Here is a 27,077-nt window from a genome sequence, read left to right on the forward strand (position 1 = left end):
ATATTTTTTTTAGGTAAGAAAAATATGTATACTGTATTTTTATGTAACATCTTTTATATAACAGTAGTACATATATTTAATAAGTATGTGTCCTGTTTTATTTTACAGTCGTGGAATAACTCATGTATATTATATATATGTCTGAAATATTATTTCACAAAGAGACATATATAATTAATCAGACAATTAATGTTGATATTGTTGCAAAAGAATCTTGAATGATGATGTAAATCTAGTTTAATGTAAGATGACAAATACAGCATTCATTATTCAAATGGAATGATTCTCCTTTGTGTAAGTTATTTTGAGACATGAAATTTTATATATCCAATATTAACACTCATGCCATTTGTAACCAGCACAAATGTATCCACATTTGCAAAACAAAACATTATAGTAGATGCTGTTAAATGCATCGCAGTCTTAATTAAAAGACTATTCGTAATTAATAATTATTTCAAAGATAATCTATCCTTTAGTAAATTATTACTGGAGCTATATGTATATAATATACAAATGTATACAATATATTTAGATATAAGTATCTTTGTGTACTATGTACAGATCAGGATTACGAGTTCATTATATTTTAGGCTTTAAATAAATAATTAATTTTTGCCAAAAATTATAATATGAGAACGTCACTATAGATAGTGATTCATAAAAATAATTATGCCTATATTGTACGTATTTTCTTCAAAGTAAAGTAGAAAAATTACTTAGAAAATAAAATTAATTAATTATTTTATTGTGCGATGATCATAGTTGCTTAGAACCTTCTGTTTGTTTTGTTTTAGGTGGAACACCTGGTGTTAATGATGGATTGTTCACATTGGATTTGGAATTACTTGTTAAAATTTCGGCTGATTTTTCTGTACTACTTTTTTCAATGGTTGAAATTTTAAATTTTTTTTTAGGCTCATAAATATCATCTGTTAATTCTTCTTTTCCAAGCGGTTTTTCTTTTGTAACGGGTGTAGCAGGAACTGGTGAAACTGGTGGAACAGGCGAGGATTTACTTTCTGTTTGTAAGATTTTTTGAATTTGCTCATCTGCTTCTAATATTTCTTCCTTATCCATCATTTCAATTAGTTCATCTAATTGTTTTTTATTTAATTTGACGTCTTCTTTTTCTATAAGTTCTATAATCTATAAAAAAAATAAGATTTACATACAAATATAATATTCTAATTACAATATATATCACTATATTTTATATTATAAATCATACCTTTAAAACATTTTCGAGTTTAATAGCACCATCTTTATCGTCGTCCATTTTTTTTAATATTTCTGCTATACTTCTTAATTTAGGTTGATCTGATACATTTTGTATTTGTTTTATAGTTGCAATAAGTTCATCTATTTTGACTAATTCTTCAACAGTTTTAGATTCCTTTTGTTCTTCTGGACTTAAAGATTGTATTTTCTCTTTAACTTGTTTCTCTGATTGTTCTAGTTCTAATAAAACTGCATCCGCCTTTTGAATCATCTTGTTAATTTTATTAAATAATCTGTTGGCTCCTTTTGATATTTTAATATTGTCAACATCTATTTCACCCTTTGTTTCGGCTTTTATCTGATATAATTCTTTGACATCCTCTTGATACTCTGCCATCTCTTCCTTAAGCTCTTTCAATTCTTCCTTTTCTACAGTCATTTTCTTTTTATCCTAAAATATAATAAAAAGAAATTTTTTGATTGTATTGTATATATAAGATAGAAAAATAAGATCTATTAATCAATACGAACCTTGTCTAGTGTTTCAAGGGCTTGCTCAATAACTTTTACATCAGTTGCTGTAATTTCATCTTTTTTAGATTCCGTTTTAAAAGTAATAGGTGTTGGTTCTGCCTCTTTCTTTTCTTTTTGCTTTTGTTCTTCTCTTTCTTCTTCAATTTTACGTTCTTCCATTTTAATAATTTCAATATTTGCTTTAAGGTCAAGTTTTCCTTCTTTTTCTCCAATGGCACATGTAGTACGTGCAACCACTGTTTCAGGCAATGCTGATATAGTTGCTATTAATTTGTCTGACATAGGAATGGTTTCAGGTACCATAAGTGCTCGAGATAGAAGTAGCAATGACTGTGGTACTTTTTTATTCAAACTCAAATCTAACCATTGCGATAGCTGTTCTCTTAGCTTTGTATCTGGCATTCCATATGCTCGCATAGCACGTGCTCTGCAGGCTTGTTGTAATTCGCTCCTCGTTAAGCTATCTACACCTTCTTTCTGGATTAACTTTTTATTGAAAAAAATAAATAAATAAAATTTTATTTATAATAATTTTAATCAAAATTAAGCACAATTAATCAGAAATATACCTTATCGTCAGCAGCAAGACTTCTTAACCGCATTCGAAGTAGAAAACGTAAAAAGTTCGTAGTACCAAGTCTTTGAACATCCAATACTCTGCATAAAGCAATTAATTGTGGTCGAGATAAAGAATCTAAAGTAATTTCATCCTCAAAAAGTTTACTAAATCTCATTATATCTTCGTTACTCGCCACATTACCGGTTGTTCTAATTTTATAAAAAAATTCAGCAAACTCTTTGGCTTTTTCGGATTTATGATCCGATGATTGTAATGACATATCATCTAATGTTTGTTGTAAAAATTTGGCCATCTCAATTTTAACCTAAAATAAATATTTATTTAAATTAATTAATAAAGTAGCTAATATTTTCAATAGAAATTAATAATATAATAAATAATTGTATATTATATTTTTACCTTTAAAGCTTGCTTTAATTTATCTTCTTTTTCAACTGCAGTTTGAAAAGTAGATGGCAATAAGCCAGGAAACAATTTAATTGCAACGGGAAGTAAGAATTCCATAAATGGTACAATGATGAATACGGAGAAAGGTATTAATCTAAACATGTCTCCTGTTGTTTTAACGAGCTAATAATAATGAAATAATATTAAAAATTAGAGTATATAAATATTTAAATAATAAATACTAAATATACATAATGTTCAATAATGGGAGATGATTATTTTCAAACTAAAACATTAAGTCATTATTTGGCAAACTTCCAATATACTTCTTATACAGTGAATTTACTTATATTATTAAACATGATATAATAGATTAATTAACTTAGATTGTAATTTGAAGAATTTTCAAATACATACCAATCTGTGTTCTCTTCTACTTAATTCTTTACCCTGCAAGATTCTCCAAATCAATTTGGCAGAAACTTTCATATCTAATCCTAGTAATCGAAAGCCATGGTAATAATGTATTAATTCCCCTTTCACTCTTTCTAATAATGAAGGTTTCTTTTCCATCAAAGCTTTATCGGTCGATGAAACAATGGGTTGAGATTTACTTTCGATTGATTTTTCTTTCAATTCTTTTTGTTCTTTTATATTTTTAACAGTTTCTTCAATTTTAGAAGATGGTTCCTGACCATGGAAAACTAAAGATCTCGAGAATGAACGAGTTTGTAGATACATCATATTTTTTGAATGGGTATCCAATAGAACGAAGTCTACTAAAGTTTGATTGCATGTTGGTCTCTTTAAATCTATACATATAACACTTGGAATAGAATTAGTATGATTACTATTATACCATGATTTTAGACACCAATACTCTGAAAAATAAAAAGAAAAAATTTTAATTAATAAATAAAAACATTTATTAAATGTTGCATTAAAGAAAATACACAAAAAAATTATTTTAAATTATTTCTTAATTATCTAAAAATTATCACCTGACATATAAATTTAATTTTCATCTGACATATAAATTTAACATTATAATTCATACATAAACTTTAAAAAATATATGCATAGTAGTTTAATGAATTGATATCATATGAAAATATAACCTATACAACGCATATTAAAATAAAATAAGAAGTTAAGACAATTATCACGAAGATGGTAATATTTTAAAAAGAATTTATATTACATCTCATGTACATTGTATTTTTCCACTGTTATGTAAATGTTGTAAAATATTGGTTTTGATGATTTATCATATATACGCATACAAAAAGTATACACAATATGCAATTACTATATATAAGTTGTTTTTGGAAAAGTAATTATTTAATTGGTGATAGCAGAAATGGATCATAAAAATACATACGTCTAATTAATCTTCTATGATTATTCGTTAAAGTTTTCGAATATATCAAAGGATTCATTTCGAATTATTTTTGTAATATTTCTTCTATTATCCTCGGAACCGTGATTTACTACACCATGCAACACTAGCCGACCATTACAAATTTTCCATTCTGAAGGTAATGAGATAGATTGAAAGGCTTATCTCCATTAACCCTTGATAAATTTCATTGAAACAAATCCGATTTACAAAATGCACATTAAGTGCATTGTGAATAACCAATCATATAAGTCTTGACTAAGTGCAGTAAAAATAACCTTTCTTTTCTCAATAAATCTAAAAGAAAAGTAATTAAAAAACGTTAATTCTTTTGAAAGATAAAAGATTTTATTTTAAATTATTTATTGTTCATTTTACTGTATTTTCTTAGATTATTATCAGGAAATTTTATACAAAATTCAATTTAAACAAAGTTTGAATATTTTCTATTTTTAAAATATCGATTATATAATCGATAATATTTAACATTGATCGATATATATCGAAATTAAATAATACTATAATACAGTGTGGCCAACTACGTTTGATAGAGAAATAAAAGTCATTAGTTATATTTGAAGTATAGAAATGCATTTGACAAATCTAATATCAGTTCAAAATGATCCAAACTTCTGTGATATTTAATGTAATAGTTGGATTGAAATAATAAATTATTAATTTGACAATTCTGTTTTAATTATCATTTGTTTTTGACGAAAGAAGTTGACAAAATCAGATTACACTGGGACGTGTGTTGCTAAACATCTTGTAAAAGTGCAGCTGATTTGGCATTTGTTAAGAAAAAAGGTTAACATTAGTTGATTTCAATAAATGAATCGTTTATTGTGAAAATGGTGTAAGTTCATTTTTTTAATAATCGAGAAGACACGTAATTTCTATTTATTATAAATAAATCATTACAGTTATGTGTTTTCACATTTTTTTTAAATGGATTTACACCACTTTCTTAATAAGCGATCCTAATATTTATTGCTGTCTAGAGAAATAACCAATAACTATCGGCATACTAAATTACATATAAACTTTTGTCGAAGAGGTTTAACGATTTAATAAAACTATGTTATATACTCCATATTCTTTATCACAATGTTCAAATTGGAATCCTATATAACACCTATAATTCTCAGCTATGTTGAGAAGTATGTTAAAAATTTTAAACCGGAACAATCCCAGGTATGTTTCTCAAAGAGAAATTTATATTTTTTAAACAATTAAGAAATTCTTTAAGTAATGAAAATAATAAAACTTAAAGAATTGCATAATATTATTCGTATATTTTAGGTATCCTTATGGGGTGGGGATGCATCTTTCCAAAATTTGGATTTACGATTAGAAGTATTAGAGGAACAGTTAAATTTACCTTTTAAATTTGTTAGTGGTCATATACATGAATTATTAATCCACGTTCCTTGGGTAAAAATTAATTCAGAACCAATAGTGGTAACGATTAACACAATAGGTAAGTATTTATTACTGTATAAAACAAAAGGTTTTTCTTAAAAATGTTATTTTAATTTAAAGTTGTAACTTATTTTTATTATAGAGTGTATTTTAAAATTAAAAGATGAAAAAAACACAGAAACCAGAAAACCTACCATGCAAAAGAAAAAAGAAATGGTTCAGTAAGTAATTCTATTACAATATTGCAGCATTAATTTGAATAAAAAACAATGATATACTTTAAACAGAGAAGAAGCACCGCCTGGATATATTAAAAGTATTATTACAAAAATTGTTAACAACATAACGATTCATTGTAACAATTTAATATTAAAATATGTAGAAGAAGATATCGTGCTGAGTGTAAATGTTAGGTTTTTAAGTGTGCAAACTGTTGACGATAAATGGAAACCTGCATTTACTGGTAATTATTGGTATAAAATTATTTCGGTATTTATCGTCTTTAAAAATATTTAATTTTTTATTTAACAATATTTATTTACAGATGTTAATATTTATGAAGTTATGCTCAGAAAAGTTGTTACCATTCAAGATTTAACTTTATGCTTAGATAAAATGGATGCTTCTGGAAAAATAGAAATTTATCAGGTATCTCGGATTTATTTAAGTTTAATATTATTTTTAAATATAAAAAGAAGTTATATCATTTATTTGAAATCTAGGATCCTGTTTTATATCGATGTTCTTTGGCCATACGTTTAATTGTAAATTATCACAGTAATACCGCTAAAAGGGCATCTGTTACACGTTTAGATCTTCACTGTGAGAAAATGGAATTTAGTATGACTGAACAGCAAATACCAATGTTACTTAGATTAGCTTCATTATTAGTGGCTTTACAAACAAAACAATTTCCAATTAGTAAAGAAAAATCACTAAATTCCGAGACTGGAGAAGAAGCAGGTCAAGGTATTTTTTTTTATCTTGCTATATTATTTTTTTATTATTATATTATTAACAGAAGTTTTTTTTGTAACTTTATATATGTCAAATATTTTAGATGAAATTAGTCAAATAATTGGAACAATTACTGAAGCAGTTGGCTGGGGTGGCTGGGCTTGGAATGTAGCCTCTACAGTTTTACCAATTGATTGGGTTGCATCTGGCTTTGTTGATTGGGATAATGATTGGTCTAATCAACAACAAATGGCATATTCTGGGCACACTATTCATTTAGGCATTTATATCGATGATACTATTTTAACTTTTAAGGTATATCCAATGATGAACTATTATTTTTATTTAATATTATTACGAATGCATATTAAAGTTCTGTTTGTAGGTAGTTGAAAGTGTGAAAGAACAACTGTTTTACAAGTCGCGAAAGCTTAGATACAAATCGTTTTTGTCATTACGATTGAATGGAGTTTTAGTGGATGTATTACTGCAAGGTATTGAAATGACTAATTTTCAAATTGGTCTGGCTAACATACGCCTTTATCCCAGAGGAACGTGCAGTTGTGGGCACCTTGAAGTTGTTGATGGTGCACAGGTATATATTTCTTTTAATATTTATATTATTAATGTAAGAATATTTTTTTAATTTATAAATATCATTTTTCAGCCACCTCTTTATTTAGCAGCAGGAAAAGTGAATACAAATTATTTAAAGGATTCTTTATTTGATAATAATGCTTTAGAAAATAATGGAAAGAAAAGGGATTATAAACAAGGCATACATTATCATTTAGTAACTGCTTCAGGTATTACAATTAATAATTATACAAATACAATTTTAATAAATCTAAAAATTCCTCTATTTCTTATTTTAGTGGAAAAATTAATGGAAAGAAGTCCAGCCTTCGTAATGGATTATGTTCATTGTGTACAACTCCCAGATGACATAACAACTGAAAAGTTAGCAGAGCTTGGTTCAAATTTTGAATATAGGTAACGAAAAAATTCGAATCCTCTGAAATATACAAAAAGTATAATAAAGATTATGCAATGTTATTTAATATTTCTTTTTTTTATACGTTGTAGTAACTTTCCGGAGCAAAGAGTGATTCGATATATTATTGGAGATGTAACGATCAGATTGTGTTCAGGAATTTTCCATCGTATAGACACAATAAAACAAGCTGCTTCACAATATGATTATACACCATATATTATACCAAAACCTGGTAAGCATATATATGCATAAATTAAATTTATTTTTATTTAGTTTTGTTTTGTAAGTTGCTTTTTCATATCAAAAAATACAATATTTTGAACGATGTAATTGTATGTTTGAGATCCTTCTGCTGAAGAACTTCCTCCAGTTACACTAGAAGAATTTGAAGCTTTGAGAGAAAATGTATCAATGGTTAAAACTAAGTTGATTATTGTAAAAGCTTCGTTACAATTTCAATTAGCTGATCATTGTATTACTGGACTGCCACGGCAGCGGAAAATAGTTGAAAATAGGGTAAATATTTAATTATACAAATTAATGAATGTGTTTTCTATAGTTGAAAATATTTCATGTAGTCATGACTCTTACAGACTGTGCCTTTAACACCAGCTTTTACAAATGATCCTTTTGTAAGCATTGAATTTGACAAAGCAACTGCACATATGATTCAACCTTTGTATCCGTTTAGACTTACTGCTTGTGCTTCCAAACAAACTGGATTATTACCAGAAATGTTTGAACAATGTCATCAAACTATTAAAATGCAGGTATTATTGTGTTAATTTTTTCATTTATACAAACCTAAGATCACATATCAACATGAACATTTTTGTTTAGGTTGACGGAATAAAGAGTCAATTATACTTGACAACAAATTGTCATACATCATTAATGATGCCATGCTTAGTAGAATGTTCTGTTAAAAAATTACTTTATCCACAATACTGGACGCATCTAGATTTAATTTGTGAAACATACACGTTTCATACTGATAGTATTACTATTACGGGAACTAAACCAAAATTGATGGTTGCCACTTCTATAGTAACATCATTGCTTGATTCCACTGAAACAACAAATCCTCTTGTTTGTTCTTCTCTCTTTAGTGATGCATGCCAAGACAAAAGTATGTCCAGTCGTCTAATATAAATGTTAGTTTTAATTATTTCAAATGCACACACTTTATATAAGAATTTTTTTATTATATTATATGTAATTTTATATGAGCTCTTTCATTAACTTATTGATATTATTAAAAAAAAAAGTATATAAATAAGAATATTTTTTACACACATTTCTTTAATATGTTACAGATCCAATTTATTTAGAATTACTCTTGGAAAATATCAATTACAAAAGGCTTTCAACATTTATGATGAATGTTAATGAAATAAGTGTAAATTCTCTTAAAATTTTTACACTTAGCGATACCCAACAAGCATTTATACTCTCAGGTCCAGAATATGATGTTAACAGGTTATTATATAAGTATAAATAATAATTAGAATTAAAAAGTAACAAAAATTTTTCTATATACTCACTATATGATTTTAAAATAATACATATATTTTTATTTAGCGAAACAGAAAACAAACCTCTTTTAATTGCTGTAATACAGTTTCCTAAAAAGGCTCCAGTAGAAATGTATCCAACACTTATCTCACTCCAAGTAGCAGAATTAAGAGGTTCCTTAGATCCTCTCTTTTTGAAATGGCTGGAATATCAAGTTACTTATTACGAATTAGGACCATTATGTACAATGCGTCAAGACAGCCAATTATCTGCTGAGGGTGCATCGTCTGATACCAGTACAAGAAAAAAAACTTTTCCAAGCTTGCATGAAAGCGTTCATAGTTCTTCTGACAAGGATAGAAAAAGATCTTCTACAATAGTTGAAAAACCAAAAATGCTTCAAAATGAGGAAACTCAAAAAAAGAATGAATCTAAAATCGACACAGAACAGAAGGTACAATTAATTATATTTACTTTTATTATTTATTTTATTTAATCTTAAGTACAAAAATATTTTATCTTATTAGTCTAGATGAATAAGTTAATATATATATCTATTAGATAATGTAATTATATTATTTGTTGCAAAATATATTACATTTACGCATAGACCATGATAGAACTTGCAGAAATCAGGACTATTGGTCAGATTAGCCGAACTTTATTCATGGTGGTCTGGTCTTGTTTTAAGTGGATGTATTGGTCATATTGTTATCTATATACCGTCGACTACAATGAGCGGTATAGGAGCACATGGTAATTAGAATATAAATTAATTATACACGATTAATCAAATAAAAGATAAAGTCTTTATAAATAAAATCATAACAGGTATAGAACAAGCCAAAAATCGAGCATTAGAAGAAGATCAACATCTACAGATATTAAGTTTAAAACTACCAAGTATTCTGATTCATTCAAGTAATATTAATTCTGAGCAATTATCACCTTATCTTAAAACATTCCCAGTAAAGTTGCCTAAATCGATGTGGACATATCGTAAGTTTATTTAATATGTTGAATATATATATATGATATTAGAAAAATCCTTATTTTTGTTCTATTTTTCTAGGCGTACAAAGTTTTCCTTGGACATTAAGTCTTTCCGAATTTCACTGTTATACATTACAAGGAGATATGCAACAAAATTTTATTAAGAAAATGTCATTAAATGCAACTTTAGCTCTTACTACTAAAACTACTACATCCCAAACTTCAAATATTCTTACTGCATTGAGTCTTTGTGTTCATATTGATAATTCAGCTATTATCATCTCCATTTCAGAAGAACAGGTTATATAATATTTCTTAAAATATGTTTTAATATGTGTGTATCACTTTATTAACGTTGATATAGACACTATATAAAACATCTCCGTGTACTAATAAATATAACTAATGTATATTATTTTCCTAGGTTGTGTTCATGAGTAGTATAATACAAAAAATTTGGAATATTTTATTAGTAACAAATAATTTTAAAGAAAGTAGTGCTGTCGTACCTCATATCATTAACGAGAATGTAGTTGTTTTTCCGGCTATACCACAAACCCCTTCTACACCTACACAGATTATATATCCAGAAGATACAACTACAAACTCAACAATATCTACATCTAGAGATGATACCATTACAGGTAAATTTTTAAATAAAATCTATCTTTTTTCTTTAATATATATTTCCTTAATATATAATATATAATTTCAGAGAAAGATAACGTGACTTTAACGGCATGGATTCAATGGACAATAACAAAAGTAGCCATTAAATTATATGTTACGGGACAAGAAATAAAGCCCTCTTTGAAATTAGTCATGGAAATGGAAGATATTATTACCTCATTAGATTTACAGCCGGTTTATTTAAAGTTAAAAAATAAAATCACAACAGTTACAATATTTCATTATACAAGGTATCTTTTATTGCATTTAATTTATTAACAATTATTTGCTTCGCATAGAAATACATCTTTTCAAATCATATTTAAACAAAAATTGTATTTCATTTATCTTCTTTTTACAGAGCACCTTATGCACAAAATTGGGACGTTGGAGAATATGTCGGTATAATTTTATGTGGCAGAGAAGACAATTTAGAAAAGGGAGATGATTCTGGTTTCTTGAGTTTTACGCTAACACGAGCACAATCGGGTAATGTTCATACTCGTTGGGGTACTTACAAACGCCACAAAAATAATAAGGTACGAATATATATAAAAAGAGATTGAAATATTCGTAATATAAATAATATTTTTGTATTTTATAGAAAGATGTTATAACAGAAGCATTAGTATCTACAAATGCATACATCTCTGAAATAGATATAAAAATACAAATGGTTGACATTATTTTACCTCTAAGTATACTTAGTAAATATATACAATTGGCAAAACCTTTTCTTCATCTAAATAAAAAATATCCAAAAGTAGCAAAGAGCAATCAAGAAGGAATTATCACATCTACATTAGCAAAGATTACAAGTATTAATAATGAATTTTTACCATTGATACATTTAGAATTTAAAGGGCTAAGACTTATGATACCAGTATCTACACCTGCTAGGCATCGATTACAACATGACTTATTAATTTTACAGGTAATTATAAGTATACTTTGTTTATTTCTCCTAATTTAAGTTTGAAGAACAAATTATACAATTTTATTTTTCTCTATAATTTAGCTTGATGGTATTCGTATTACACCGCATGCAGAAAATCCAATTTGTAGAACACCGTTACGATCAGATATATATCAACTTGCAGCACAAGCAAATATATTAAATATCCCAGGTTCTGCAGTGGAAGATCGTCAATATCAAATTAATGTGAAGGGTATATGCGTATATAGCACGACATGGAAGAACTATCAAATGAGTATTAATAAGGTCTGATACAATATTTAACAATATTTTATTTACATTATTTAAATTGATAACATATTTTCAATGAAAGTTTTATTTTCAGCGTATGTCTCAATCTTATCTTTATACAATGAATGAGAATCCCGCTTTAGAATGGAACAAACTTGGAAATGGAAACAGTTTAGAGCCACATTTTTCAACTTTTCCTGTACTAGCTAAGTAAGTTTTATAATAACATTGACACATATATACAAAATCTATAATTTAATTTAATGTTTTTATAGGTTTGATCTCTGCTTGATTATCGCTCCAACGATCAAACTTAAACCTGATACAATAGTTTGCGGAAGTGCAGTGGAAATAAATTGTATTACGGATATTGAAATAACAGTTAATCTAGATCAACTTAAATTAATTTTCATTTTATCTAACGAATATAAGATGTTACTATCAGGAGACGTACAGGAGATAGAAATAACAGATGTTTCTTATGATAAAAATGACAAAAACTCACCAATTCCAAAACAAGTTACTTGGATAAAACAAATGTCTGAAGAACAAGAAATAGATATTACAAAGGATAGTGGTATAGACTTTGAAATGTCTAGCATAAATTCAACGATTGTTGTATGTAAAATTTATATTTTGTATTTAATGAAACTTATAAATGAAATAATGTTATTTTATGTTTTTTTATTTTATCGTAATAGGAGAAATCGCAATTCTCAAAAGTGTTAATACTTCCACCATGTGAATTTCTAATAAATTGTGGAAAAATCACGTTCATATCTTACGAAACACAAAAGATACATATCAGTTCTGAATATGAAGTAGTAAGTAATTTGCCTATATGCTTTAATAATTAAAAATAATTAAAAATAAATATATTACAATTGTTTCATGTATTACAGGAGATGAATGATGCAGATGAAGATGATACCGGTAATTTAAAGCAACCTTTACTTTATTTAATGATCAATCAACCAAACCTTTATCTTTGGCAACAAAATTTATCACAAAAGATGCAAGTATGTTATAGTTTTTAATACATCCATTTTTATTTAAAGAAATACTTTGACAAGTATATATTTGTATTATTATTATTATTATATATTATTGCAGATTTCTTGTTTTGATATGACAATAGCATTAGGTGCGAAAGATGCACAAGATTTAAGATCAATACCAACTGAGAAAGATTTTACTATTTTTATAATACAAACGAAAAATGGCGAACCGCATCCGGACACTGGTATTCCACCATCATTTGTAACAGTAAAATGTGAAAAATATCCTGGAAAAAATACTCATTTCTTTATGGACATGGGTCGACCTACTAAAATTCATTTTTCATTATCAAGGCTAAATCAAATATATGACATTAACAGTAAGGTATTATATAAAAGAAATATACGTATGTATCAAGTATATTTTATTTTAAATTACCATACAGTAAATATATGTTATCTATTTATTTTTTATTAGATTATGTCATGTTTTGCTGATGAAAACACCACGAAATCATCTATGAAAGATGCCGATGATAGCAAAACTATGGACGATCAATTGTCATTTAAATGCAAAAGGATGCATTTACCAGATTTAAATTTAAATACGAAACAAATTGTACTTTCCTTAAAGACTAGCTCTGATTCGGAAATAATTATTAGTTTGGCAACATTAAATGGAAATATTTCAACGTTATTAAGACCAGATAGGATATTCTCAAATATATCCGTCGATTCTTTCATTATATCTGCCATTCTTAATGGAAATATGAAAGTTTTATTAAAACCATGGTGTTATAACGTAACTATTTGTCTTCTTTGGGAATCTTGGCAAGATGTCGAGGCTCTTCCTCAAATACAAATACAAGCAGACAGTGACAGTATTTATCTTGATATCGGGCCAGATCAAATTCAAATTATGAAAACAGTAGTAGAAGATTGCCAACTACTTTTAAATAATTTTCAAACATCTAATATAAAGGATAACAGTCGTGAAATGCAAGTTGTGTTATCAACTGAACAGCATTATAAGGATGACTTAAAAGCTGGCGCATTCCAGTTTATAGATGGTACAGGAGATGAGTTACCTTTCCCATATCAGGTAAGATATATATATTTTATTTTAAATGAAATATTTTAACGTTTATTATATTTGCAGGTCATATTTTTTACTTATCCTCAACAAGCAATGGCTTGGAGGTATCCTCAACCTAGAACTTTAACAAAAATACATGTTTCTCCCGTACCATTCGAAGTAAGTGTATTATATTATTTATAATAAACATAATTTAACTTTACATAAATTATTTAATAATTATATTTTATTTCAGACATTAGACAATGAAGAATTTTATACTGATAGAATATCCTGTGTTTTACAATACTGGAGTGATAGTCACATGGCTTATCAACATTATGCTGATTTTTATTTATCAGAAACTGATACTTATCGATTAGATCTTCCCGAAAAAGCACCAACACGAGTAGTGGCATGTGTTTGGCGTGTAATATTAATAATGCCTGTTAATAACACTGTTTCAAAAACTCTTGTATCTGCTAGAGCATTGGCAGCCTGCTTACGTATTGATTCTTATTTTAATTCATCGATAATACCAAATCTACAAGCAGCTTTAAATATTGGTATTATTCATGTGTCGCTGTACAATCATATAGATTCATCTACTTATGATTCTTTACTTCCTCCTTTGCACAATTTTACGGTGAAAGGCACTATTCCTGAAATGCAATGTTTCATGTCGATAGAACACAAAGGTGCCATACTTGTTTTTAATAGATGGACAGATGGCTCTACACTTATCGATATTAATGGTGTCATTAGTATTCATATATTGGATTATAGTTATTTAATTATGCAAGAAGTATTGGATCCATTAGATGGAAAATTTCAAATTTCTCTATCAGATAAAACTGATATTTCCGTAATGTGTAAGCCTTTCTCGTTAAAACTGAGTCCAACTATAACACACACTCTTTCTGTGTCTTCTTACTTATGGTCTGCATCGTTAAATACAGAAAACAAAGGTGTCATTATATTAACAAGATATGTTATAGCCAATGATTGCAATATTCCAATTCGTTTTGGACAAAGTGGTACAGATGATAACGTACTCTTAAATACCAGAGAATGTAATTTTTATTCATGGAGACATATTGGCAATAATATGATACGAATATCGATAGAAGCTAATGCTTGGATGTGGAGTCGACCATTTCCAGTAAATAAGGATGGAACTCATTTGGTAGAATTTGCAAATCCATTGATTGATATTACCATATTTGTAAATATTACATCATTGTCAGCTACGCAAAAACTTGTTACTTTTAGTGGACAATTCATAGTGTCAAGTCAATTAATAGATAATTTTGAAATGAAATTAGTGAAATATGAAGCTGATACTGGTACCAAAGTAACCGTATCAAAAAATGTTTACATGTTGCTTGGAAAAAGTCAACCATCGACTATTGTTATTGAAAATAATAGAAAAATGGCAATGCGTTTACGTTTTACGAATATACCAAATTTATCATGGACAGGAGATATACCTCTTCAGCCGAATGCTAAATTGAGTCAACCCTGGCTCGTAAAAGTGCCTTTACAAGAGCGTGGTCAATTTTTTAGTATTTGGGTGCGGATAATAACACAAACCGTTCAAGAAAAAATTAAGATACTTGCCGTATTGAGTCCACTTTATATGATACGATCGCATTTACCAGTACCAGCTAAAGTACAAATGGAAACACCATCGTTAAAAATGTTATCAAGCACAATAGTGAACGGACGTGGCGAACGTCAACAATTGTATTGTCCTGGTACATTCGAGCACTTCCATCAATTAACATTCCAATTAGAATCTGGAATTTGTGCATCTAATCCATACGTACCATTATCGTACAGTTCAGTCGATCAAAGAAAATTTTTTAGAAGACCTGAAATAGAAGATATAGACAATATTTTGAAAGAACTTGAAAGTCAGAAGGATGAAATAGGATGGCCTTTTCAAGCAGACGATACAGCAGACTGGATACCTGCAGAACAACCACAAACTCACGTTCAAGTTAAATATCAAGATGCTGGATTAGTGTCAAGTACTCTTTTATTGGAATTACAACCATGGTGTTTCATATTAAATTCTTTAGGATGCTATATTTCTCTTGTATCCGAAGATATCGAACTTTGTCAAGTTCCTCATTATGGAATTGTAACGCCACCAAAATTAGAAGGCGTTTTCCACTTAGGTGTTGGCATTGGTGATACTTATTATACTTCGCAAGCTCTTCAATTAGCTAGACCTGATTGGAGTCAAAGTTTTTATATGCCTCGTATAGGAGGATTAATTCCTGTTGAAGGCAATATCAAGTCTATTGTTGATTGCGTATCTAGCGTGACTATAATTAGTATTACTTCTAGCATGCACGAAGATATGCGTTTAGTGAGAGTAACAAGTAGTCACGTTATTGGAAATTTAACAAATCAAGAATTATGCATTGCTACACTTGCAGTTGATGAATTATCGAAAGATTTAAAGTTACCTCACGATCTTACTCCTTACAGTCAAAATATTCTACCATCTGAAGATCAACATCAAGCTACACCTATTGTTCAATGGCATATGTTGTACGAAAACAGTAACATCGAATCTCTTGTCTTATATATTTCTCTGAGCTTAGGACACAGGTGGTCCTGTCCAATTAAAATAGATCAAACCATGAGCCGTAAGTGTGTTGCTATTCCAAATGGCTCCTCTACTATGTCAGTAGTATTAACTATTCAAGAAGACAAAGGTACATCATATATTATGGTGCATATTGATAACCATCCTCAATTATTGCTAGAAAATATATGTCCCTATAAACTTTTATTGGGACAGGCTAATGAGAATCTAGATGGAATTGTACTAGATGCACTACATTTTGCATGGATTTGTGAAGTGGAAACTGGTGCTTCGTGTCATTATTCTCTTCCATGCGTTGGTAACAGATTACCTGATACTCCTGTACCAACTACATCTAATATATTGTTATTATCTGCATTACCTAATACATACAACAATGAAGCAATACAACGAAAGGAATTACAATGGTCACGCGGCATTAGTCTGTCTGCATTGACAAATATACCTATGGATCATTACGTACGATTACCTTCTTATGGAGATGTTAAATTAATAATGCACAATCGTTGCTATACTACACATATTAGCGTCGTTCCTATTTCACAAATAGAGGTGTCTGCTAGAGATATCAGAAATCGATTAATGCGTAAGGAACATAAATTAAAAGAAGTGGAAATAATTCCGAGAAATTTTAAAACGCTAATAGAAGATAATCAAGACTTTCTTAACATACAATATTCTAGTAGCTCAACATCAGCAACTAGTTTTTTCTCAGCACAAGAAGATGTTCCTGCAATAAATTCTTCTATCTCATCGCAAACAAATTTAAAATTATTAATTCCTCATGAAAGTAGCAATAAAAATAATGATGAATATCAAGTTAAAACAATAAACGAATCAAATGCAACAGTAAATAACAGAGAAGGTTCCGCAACTATTTATTTTCATGGAATTACTATTATTATATTGAAAGATATTAATGAGATTGGCCAAAGGACTGAAGTAGCAAGTTTATCTATGACAGATTTAATTGTTACTTTGCACGCGAAACCTACTCTTGTGAATTTTTGTGTATGTATAGGAGATTTACAATTAGATAATCAAGTATTTGATCAAGGAGGTTTTGATTTTCCTGTAGTATTAATCAGTCAGAGTCCACTTACAACAAGAGAAACATTTTATCCATCTAATTGTTTAATAAGTAATATGGAACAAATTAAAGAAGATTCTTTGGTAACTGCCGATTACATTTGGGAAAAAAATGGGCAAATAATAGGTATGAATAATTCCTTTTTTTTAATTGTGTTATAATTTATGTATATATACTAATAGCTTTAATCAAAATTATTTCTTTTAGTGTCAAAGGAGTTACACTTGAAAATTGCACCTATTAGCGCTTATATTGAAGATACATATATTAGTCATTTATTAGATTATGCAAATTCTATGATACCACCACGATTTAATGCTTCAACTAGCATGTTAAAAAAGACTCAGCCAGCATTGACATCAACAACTATTTATGTATCAGATTATATTATGGTTGATGCCAAAATATTGAGCGTGCCATTAAGATTACAAAATTTCACAATAGATCCAGTATCAATTTTACTCAGTGTACATACATCTGTACGTTTATATGTGGCATTGGATCATTCCCCTTTATATTTTAGTACTTTTGAAAGGAAAAATATTTTAACTACAACTTACAGGCTAGGAAATGCACTTACTATGCATTATTTATCTGGAGCTATATTTGGCGCTGGTAAATTACTTTATATATTATTATACTTATACTTATTATATTACTTAAATATGGATATTTAACAAAATATATATTTTAGGTTGGGTGGTTGGATCCTTAGAAATACTTGGATCACCAGGAGGTTTAGCGCAAGCACTTGGTTCAGGTCTTAGAGATTTTGTTTCTCTTCCATTTCAAGGCTTGTTACAAGGACCTTGGGGTTTTATTGTTGGCATAACACATGGATCTGCTAGCTTAATGAAACATATCACAGCAGGTGAATAGCTTAATTTATATATATACAAGGTGTTACCAAAAATTGTTACCATGCTTTGAAAGCTTGAAGCACTTAAAGCACTTTAAAACATCGAAAGCAAATTCTACATTATTTAATGAACATTCTATAAACAATCAAAGTGTGGTAAAATGTTTTTGCGACACCCTTTATATACACATACTAAAATATTTTAATTTTAATTTAATTATATTTGTTTATGTTCTTATAGGTACTGTTAATTCAGTGACAAAATTAGCGTCTAGCGTTGCTCGAAATTTAGATAGATTAACACTAGACGAAGAACATCTTCAACGTCAGGAAGAAGCCAGAAGGATGCGCCCACAGGGTATGGCACAAGGACTTTATCAAGGATTAACTGGATTCGGTATGAGTATCCTTGGTATGTATGTCTTTTTAAATAATTTTACTTTTTTAATCTTATTTATATTTATATATTTATATATTCTATCGTATATATTTTTGTAGCTGCTGTTGCTGGATTGGCACATCATCCTTTACAACAGGTGTGGTCAGGTGAAGCAACAACTAAAAGTTTAGTTACAGGAGTTGGACTTGGATTAGTTGGTGTAGTAACAAAACCTCTTAGCGGAGCTGCTGAATTAGTTGCTCTTACGGGACAAGGCTTATTACAAGGCGCAGGGTGGAATTCTTTGCCTTTGGTATATTATTCTTTGCAAAATGTGAATTATTTTATATAACATTTATTTTTAACATTAAATTTATATTTGTTTTCTTTAGCCTCGACAGCATCCAATCGTTCAATATAGTACTGGTAATAATAATGCATCAATTCGATATGCATGGCGTTTACTACCATTACTAGAAAATACCCGTGACAATATTCTGCATGTAGCTAATGCAGATTACGTTTTACAACAAGGAAGTAATCGTGCTGTAACTTTAGTTCTCACACGGCAAGCATTGTTACTTGTTAATATAGCTGAAGATAGCGTGGAAAAGATATTGCCTCTAAAAGAATTAACCAGTATTGATCATTCTTCAGAATCAACGATGCTTTGTTTATATTGTCCTCCAGCAACAACGCAGACTAGTAGAGCCTTATCACCCACTGAACATGAAGTATGACGATAATTATCAATTGTAATTGTCCTTATAATATAAATGTATATGTAAATTTTTCTTTTTTTCAGATGGACCAAGAAATGAGGGCAAGAGTTGCAGAGTATGTACGTACGAGCAGTACTGGTTTAGCTAGTTTATCTACAAATAGTGATGAACAATCTGATATTCTAGAAACATCTACAACAAATTCAGAACATACACTTACCTTTTATGTCTGTCCAGAAACACGTAATTATTTATTATCTCTTTTTAATATCGCCAAACGACAAAGTCAAGGTAGCGGATTTACTGTGTTATAAATGATTGAAAATTAAAATGATAAAAGTAATTTTAAATAAAAATGTTATCATTCGTGAAAATTTAATATTGAGAGGTTTTTTATTAAAAATATAAAAGTTTATATCAATACAATGGATATCTTTTTGAATTATTGCCAAACAATTTATATAATATATTTTGCAATATGTAACATATAATTCGTAGTAAATCTTTTGTATAAAATATAAATGCACAATTCCTTTTTTTAAATTACTTATTTGTTTAAACAAAGTATTGTGATGGATATATTTATGAATATATACAAATGTAAATGTATGGCAAAAACATAAATGTATAAAATTATGTGGTAACAATATTATATAATATCACATAATTTATTAAAATATTTATTATACATTTTGTATATTTTATACAATGTACAGCAATTAGATTTAATTTCAAAATTAATAAAAATTCAATAAATACATCTGACAATAATTTTTAATGATTATAAGCATCACATAATAATTTACAATATTTAAAACATTTTTTTCTAATTATGTATGCGTTCAACAGCACTTCTTTGATAAACTAAATCACATAATTGACACTGATTATTTTTATTTGTGGTTAGCATTCTTCTACATACCACATGATTACATGGCAATTTATATAATATACTATTTATACAACAATTGCAGGTATTTAAAATTGAAGTATTAAGTTGAAGACTTTTTGGTGTACTAAAACGTTTAAGACAAGATAATTCAAGTTGAACATCAGCATCAATATCGCTATCTATATTATTTTGGTGAATTTGTTTATCGCTAATTATTTCTATATCATTATTACAGTTTTTAAAAGAATCAATATTGGATGTTTTGAATCTTTTAGCGTAAGGAACAGTCTTTGAGTTAATTGGAGTCATAGGCAATCTATGACATTGGCTTTTTAGTTTCATTGTATTACTTATTTGTAGATTATTAGTATTTATTTTGGTTGAATTGTTTATCAGTGAATTAGCTTCTCTTGAATTTCTATTCACTTGGCATGCAACAAGATATTGATTGGAGGTATTATGATTAGCCCATTTACCACCTAATACTCGTGGTAATCTTTTAATTTCATTCATAGTTGAATTTTCAAGTAGGAATTTGTCTATTCTTATTTTTAATGCAGTTGCCATAATAGGTCTACGATTTTCATTAAATGGAAGCCCAGTAAAAGGATCTGATAGAGATCTACCCCACGAAGCTTCACTTTTCCCATGTTTTTCTAATGTAATTTGATCGATAGTCTTACCACTGGGTAACAGAATTGGTTGGGTCATAATTTCATATGTAATTGCATCTAAAAAACTATCCGGTACTTCCAGTGAAGTTTCCGTATTGTTCCTGTTAGAAATATTTAATGATTAAATATTCTTTTACCATTTATCCTAAAAACTATGTAAATTAAAATATACATACGTATTCTGCATATCAACATCCTTGATATCAACATCCTTGATATCAACATCCTTGGTATTAGTAGCAGAAATACTAGATTGGTGATTTATTGTAGGTAGGCATACGGATGTTTGAGACGCTGACCATAAAGCTTTTACATTTGCTATAATATCTCTGCTAGTATTCTGCGATACAGATCCCCATACTTCAATTTTACCCAGTGCTGGCACTGAATTTTGTGTCCTAAATATAGATACTTTTAAACTTTTAGTTTGAGATATTATATATCGTGCTGATCCTTTCATGTAACGTTTCAAGAAGTTAGGTGCTACTGAAATATTGGCAGGATTTACATTAGCTGCGTAAAACAACACTCCGTTATCATTTGCACTTAAACATCCACTCGATAATAAAGTATATGGCATAGAATCATTATCTGTCTTTGCATAAATTTGAAAACCAGATGATTTCTGGGAACCAACTGATGGCCATATACAAATATGATGAATCTGTATATTGCAAGGAAATGTAAAAACAATTTGAACTGGTGGTTTGATACAAGAATAGGCTAGGAAGCCTTTACAAGGATCTTGTATAAGATTAGTCACTTCATATCCTTCTGTACTAATAGTATCACATGTAACTTTAGGTTGCAAGCAAGGTGCACAAAAATTCATAAATGCATCCTTTTTATTTTTTAATACAGCTTGCAACATGATCTTTTAAAAATTTTATTATTTTTAAATATAAACACTATTATTACATATGTAAACACTGTACTCTTCTTTCAATCCATTTATTTTTTTTATTATAATACAATAAAGTTCGATAAACGTGGTACATATAATATTTCAAAATACATAAACACATCTACCTCATCTAATTATTTAAGCATACTACCATATTGTAACAGTTTATTTTCAACCAATCAAATTGTTGGTTTTGAGCGACATTTTTAATGCACCATTATCTCGACCAATTAGCAAAAAGTATAAGTCTAGTGGTGGGAGGTAACATGTTTTCTCTCGTTTCTATTGGAAGAAAAGATTGGTGTCATATAAACTACATCAATTAATTATCCAATAGTAATCGCAGATTGAAGCGAGAGTCAGTATTTCATGATTGGTTAATTTATTTTTTTTATATTGAACGGTGAATTATAGTAAACGATTAATAAAAAATACATTTGATTTTATAATTTTTATTTTTATTAATAGTGAAAATTTAATATTCATGTTATATTAATAATATTGTGTTGTATTTTAAGTAAATATAGATTATAGGTTATGGAGACTTTTTATTTAACTCTGGTAAAATAATTTGTTTCTGGAATTCCAGGGACGATAACCTATATTGTAATATGACGTTCGTTTGTAAAGTACGTGGTTGTTTATCAAGTCAAAATACGAAGATTGATGGTCGTGAAATAACATTATTTGCTTTTCCTGAAGATGACACGTATGTAACTTCCTTATTTTTTAACCCTTTTGTTATAATGAAACAATTATATTATTTATTGTAACAGACTAATTATATTTTTATCTTGTATAAATTACAAAAATGAGAATTTTGTAACTGTTAACAATTATTTATTTTAATGCTTCTAGGAGACGTCAGGAATGGATTAAAAATTGTAAATTAGTTCTCGATTCCAGTGATGAAAGTGACCCTTTATACGTTTGTGAATTACATTTTGAAAAATGTTATTTTACTGCATCAAATGAATTGAAAACAAATGCAGTACCAACTATATTTCATAACAGCGAAGGTATTATTTTCTTATTTTATTTTGGTTATTAGTAATTAAATCTGAACAAATTGATCATCTTTTAGATTTGCAAAGAAAACGAAAGGCTGAAAATAATATAGAAATGGAATCTTTAATGGTTCAACCACCATCAAAGCAAAAACATTTAGATGAAGATTCGCATAGCTTGGTAACACCACCACAAAGCCCATTTACACAATTGGGAGATAATGTAAGTAAAGTTTAATCAGGAATTTAATCCTAAATAATATCTGATTGTTTAAATATTCTTTTTAATTTTTATTTTTTATATGTTTAACAGATTGAGGAATCGGGTTTAGAAAATAAGACAAATGTGCTTAAAGAACCAGTAAATAAAGTTGACATAACTACATCAGACAATGGGCATAAAGTATATCGTTTAACAATACAAATAGAAAAAATACATACGGAGGCAGATTCAGACAATAAGGATCCAGTAATCATACCTAGTCGAGAATTAGAAAATTCTCCAATTTCCAATAACAGTATGTTAATATTTAAAAATGAACAAGAAATGGATGATGAATCGCAGGCAGAGAAAATGGTAAATAATAGTAAAGTGAAAAAACCGCAATGCATCAAAGGAGCATGCAAATTAAAAAAGATTATGTATGGGACTAAACCAGCATTTCAATGCGATGAGTGTAATAAATATTATGTCATGAAGAAAAGCAACGCACAGATAGAGAAAACCAATGTTTGTTCTGTATGCCAGATGTCTTTTACTTCTCCGCAATCACTTTATCTCCATGTTAAAAAACATTTTGTTTGTGATATGTGTCTGACTGAATGTAGTTCACGATTATCGTTTGATAAACATGCTAAGTCACATGTAAGCACTGATCCTTTGTTTCCTTATAAATGTCATAGATGTTTTGAGATATTTGATACCAAAGACGAAATAAGGAATCATTACGTTCTTATGCATCCTTCGATAAAATTCGAAGGTATTGGTAAAGCAAAAGTCTCACCTGTAACAGTGCAAATACCTCAACAAGAATATCTATGTCCTACCTGTAACATTACTTTTAGAAATGAACAGGCATATAGGTAAATATTCATAGACTTCGATTTTAAATAATTTGTCAATCTAATTTATATGTGTTCATTGTGTCATATTAAAAGTTAATTGTGTTAATTCGTTATTCCACAGAAATCATATTAATTGTCATACACAAAAAGAAGGAATACGTTGCAACATTGCAGAGCCAAGTAGTATAATCTCTGTACCGACACCGATAACTGGTGGTCAGATAGGAATTTTGCGAGCTGTAACATTCAGTTGTAGAGTGTGTTCGAAAGAATTTGATAATGTTGCTGAAGTCGATCAACACACGAGAACACATTTGGAAAATGCGGAAGAATACAAGTGCAATATCTGTAAGAAAATATTTAAAACCAGTGCGCAGTTAAATGAACACTTGAAGCATCATCTATCGCGTGCACATCCTTGTCCCATATGTCCTAAAGCATTTATCAATAGAACAACTTTAAAAATACACTTAAAAACACATGGTGATTCATAATTTACATAGACTATGAGTGTTATTTTTTCTTTTTTCCCAGTACTAAAAATAAATGAACTCTATTTCTTCAAATAAACTAATGTAAACTAGTGCAAATTGAAGATAAAAATGGTTAAATTTTAAAGGTGTCTGTACAGTAATATCATAACTGTATATTTTACTTTACTCATATAAGTGATTAAAGTATTGTGTAAAAAGTTTTTGAATAGTTGAATCTATTTTATATAGATATGCGATAGACGATGTGTAAATATTAAATTATACGTAATAGATTCAACGGATATTGTAAGTTTTATTTGCATGTTTAATCAAAATTTCAAATAATTTAATGAAACGTTTTTATTCTTTTTAGAAATAAGTCGATTAAATTGATAAATCATTAAAAATACTTTATTGTTTTTAACTATGCAATGAAATAATATTTATTTGCCATATTGGCATATGTAAATATATTTCATGAACACGGTGGAATTTTGTAAAATTATGAGAATATAATTCAATATAGAATTAATATAATACAGAATCGTAATCACAAGAATACGAAAGATTCTTGAAAAATTGAATTACTCAAAGAATGTTTAATGTATTCGAGGGCCATTTAATCGTACACATATTACATTTTTTTCTATCAGAAGAAAATATATAAAATTTAGACTCGTCGATAAAAATAACATGTTTCCAAAATTCCAAATCTTTTTTTTTTTTTTGAATATTTCTTAGCAAATTCGATTCGTTTTGGATATTTATATACAGTTTCTGTCGAGTTATTCGTTCGTAGAAATCGTTAGATTTAAATATTCTTCTAATAGTAGACTCTCTTCTATCCCTAAATATTTTTTCACTTAAACGATTAATCTTGGTAAACTAATTCTTGGATTATCTTTAACAATTCTAGTAATTCAACACTCGTCTCGCGTATTCAGCTTCTTATTTGACCTGTTCGATACACGATTAGATTTCCTGTATCTCTTAATTATATATTGCAACGTATTTTTACTTCTATTAATTATTTAAATAATTTCTCCATAATTAAAAATATTGTACCGATAGTTTTCAAGCAAATATATAGTTAATGCAATAGTTAGTACAATTTTATATAGGACTTGCTGTATATACATATATTATATACAGGGTATCCTGTAACTAATGACAAGGGGGTATTAGGGTTTTACATGAAAACCAAAGTCGAATATATAGAATAAAATTTGTCGTGTACGCGTGACATTTGGATTCAATTTTAGTTCGATAGATTTTGTTATCTTACTTAGGAATATATTTCGGAGAGCATTTTAATATTAATAATATATATTTTCTATCGGGACTCTATTCTTACATTCGTCGAACTAAGTTTATAGTTTTGAGGGATTGTAAGTTCAGTCCGAGTGCACAGCACATTGTACGAACTAATTTTATTTTACATTTACGATTTAGATTTTCACGTAGAATCATCATTCCCTGTTAGTTTAAACTACTAATTAACCACTTGCGGTGGATAGACGTGCCAGGCACGTCGAGATGCTTCTGTTACCGGAACGCTAGTGACGTGTGTAACACGTCGTGCATGGCACGCGTCGGTGAATTTGTTTTGCCACCGCAAGTGGTTAATTACAAGACACCCTGTATATTTACTTATATATTAAAGATATGTAGTAGATTTGTTCTTTTTTTTTTTCTATTACAGAGATATTTTTGTCAGGTGTTGAGAAAAGTAAAAAAGTAAGAGTGCTTGGATGATATCTTAGCAAAGGACGAACATTCGAGTGAACAACAATAATGTTTCAAACAGCGGTTACCTTTGTGGTCATCTCACTCCTTGACTTGGCTTCCTTTACGAATATACTAAGAAGAAGAATAATAATACTAGGAATGATACTACTCTACTAGGAAGAATAATACTGATTTTACCAAAAGGAAGACGTGTTAGAGTAACAGAGCGGAGAAACCAGAGCAAAGGAGAAAAAAGAAGGCCGACGAAAGAGATCACAAGGTGAACAATCGTTCAGCACCTTTTCTGTTATAATAGTGGAACACCACTTCAAACGCGGAGCCGATCTCAATGTGTTTGTTTGCTCAACTTCAAATTTACTTGTTATAAATGACGAGGGATCTCGAATCGATCTGTCCGTACTACATATTTTTTTTTTTACAGAAAACTATATTTTTGAAGAAAGTTTGGAAACGTTTTTGTTCCATTTTACAGAACAAATTTGTAATACTATAAGAACAAATATTTAATAGTAATACTCAATAGTAGTATATTTTTAGTAATATATGCTATTACATATACTACTATATACTTTAATAATATTAATCAAATTATTTTATTGAAATTATATGAATTTCATATAATTGCCATATTATCGTATTATTTTATTGATATACTAAAATCACATTCCTTTTATAATTGTTTTATATTA

The 27,077-nt window shown here is 28.6% G+C and overlaps 4 protein-coding genes across 12 annotated transcripts; 2 read left to right on the forward strand and 2 right to left on the reverse strand.

The window, feature by feature from the left end:
* Positions 1-44: 44 nt before the first annotated feature.
* LOC106786774 (LETM1 and EF-hand domain-containing protein anon-60Da, mitochondrial) lies at positions 45-4,265 on the reverse strand. Its single transcript, XM_014748535.1, has 7 exons — positions 4,104-4,265; positions 3,140-3,603; positions 2,735-2,905; positions 2,325-2,639; positions 1,753-2,241; positions 1,232-1,672; positions 45-1,149 (listed from the first exon to the last, which is right to left on the reverse strand). The coding sequence occupies exons 1-7, from the start codon at positions 4,159-4,161 to the stop codon at positions 760-762; spliced, it is 2,328 nt and encodes a 775-aa protein (XP_014604021.1). The 5' UTR covers positions 4,162-4,265; the 3' UTR covers positions 45-759.
* A 401-nt stretch (positions 4,266-4,666) lies between these two features.
* LOC106786762 (vacuolar protein sorting-associated protein 13B) lies at positions 4,667-20,003 on the forward strand. 5 transcript variants are annotated; one of them, XM_014748515.1, is made up of 39 exons: positions 4,667-4,977; positions 5,123-5,315; positions 5,424-5,601; positions 5,686-5,764; positions 5,831-6,006; positions 6,088-6,191; positions 6,266-6,512; positions 6,604-6,815; positions 6,886-7,095; positions 7,168-7,306; positions 7,376-7,493; positions 7,587-7,729; positions 7,841-8,013; positions 8,091-8,267; positions 8,338-8,626; positions 8,814-8,976; positions 9,079-9,466; positions 9,633-9,768; positions 9,844-10,011; positions 10,085-10,305; positions 10,430-10,649; positions 10,721-10,925; positions 11,036-11,213; positions 11,279-11,608; positions 11,693-11,896; positions 11,976-12,091; positions 12,157-12,499; positions 12,583-12,705; positions 12,784-12,900; positions 12,995-13,264; positions 13,358-13,981; positions 14,039-14,134; positions 14,211-17,790; positions 17,872-18,279; positions 18,359-18,535; positions 18,765-18,935; positions 19,022-19,215; positions 19,295-19,636; positions 19,708-20,003. In XM_014748515.1, exons 2-39 carry the CDS (start codon positions 5,229-5,231, stop codon positions 19,936-19,938), a joined length of 11,337 nt encoding a protein of 3,778 aa, XP_014604001.1. In that variant the 5' UTR covers positions 4,667-4,977; positions 5,123-5,228; the 3' UTR covers positions 19,939-20,003. The 5 variants fall into 5 exon arrangements, with proteins under 5 accessions (XP_014604001.1, XP_014604004.1, XP_014604002.1 ...); XM_014748518.1 differs by having other exon boundaries at positions 9,642-9,768; XM_014748517.1 differs by having other exon boundaries at positions 4,708-4,928.
* Positions 20,004-20,281: 278 nt separating this feature from the next.
* Positions 20,282-22,220, reverse strand: LOC106786765 (RING finger protein 37). Its single transcript, XM_014748526.1, has 2 exons — positions 21,367-22,220; positions 20,282-21,291 (listed from the first exon to the last, which is right to left on the reverse strand). Exons 1-2 carry the CDS (start codon positions 22,059-22,061, stop codon positions 20,451-20,453), a joined length of 1,536 nt encoding a protein of 511 aa, XP_014604012.1. The 5' UTR covers positions 22,062-22,220; the 3' UTR covers positions 20,282-20,450.
* Positions 22,221-22,441: 221 nt separating this feature from the next.
* Positions 22,442-26,909, forward strand: LOC106786764 (RB-associated KRAB zinc finger protein). Of its 5 annotated transcripts, none has more exons than XM_014748522.1 (6): positions 22,442-22,452; positions 22,684-22,803; positions 22,953-23,113; positions 23,179-23,324; positions 23,415-24,184; positions 24,288-24,666. In XM_014748522.1, the coding sequence occupies exons 2-6, from the start codon at positions 22,706-22,708 to the stop codon at positions 24,658-24,660; spliced, it is 1,548 nt and encodes a 515-aa protein (XP_014604008.1). In that variant the 5' UTR covers positions 22,442-22,452; positions 22,684-22,705; the 3' UTR covers positions 24,661-24,666. The 5 variants fall into 5 exon arrangements, with proteins under 5 accessions (XP_014604008.1, XP_014604009.1, XP_014604006.1 ...); XM_014748523.1 differs by lacking the exon at positions 22,442-22,452 and adding an exon at positions 22,454-22,470; XM_014748520.1 differs by lacking the exon at positions 22,442-22,452 and adding an exon at positions 22,481-22,497.
* Positions 26,910-27,077: the final 168 nt, after the last annotated feature.

Source organism: Polistes canadensis, unplaced genomic scaffold (assembly GCF_001313835.1).
Source record: "Polistes canadensis isolate GaletaPanama2010 unplaced genomic scaffold, ASM131383v1 scaffold_81, whole genome shotgun sequence".
Lineage (NCBI taxonomy): Eukaryota > Metazoa > Arthropoda > Insecta > Hymenoptera > Vespidae > Polistes > Polistes canadensis.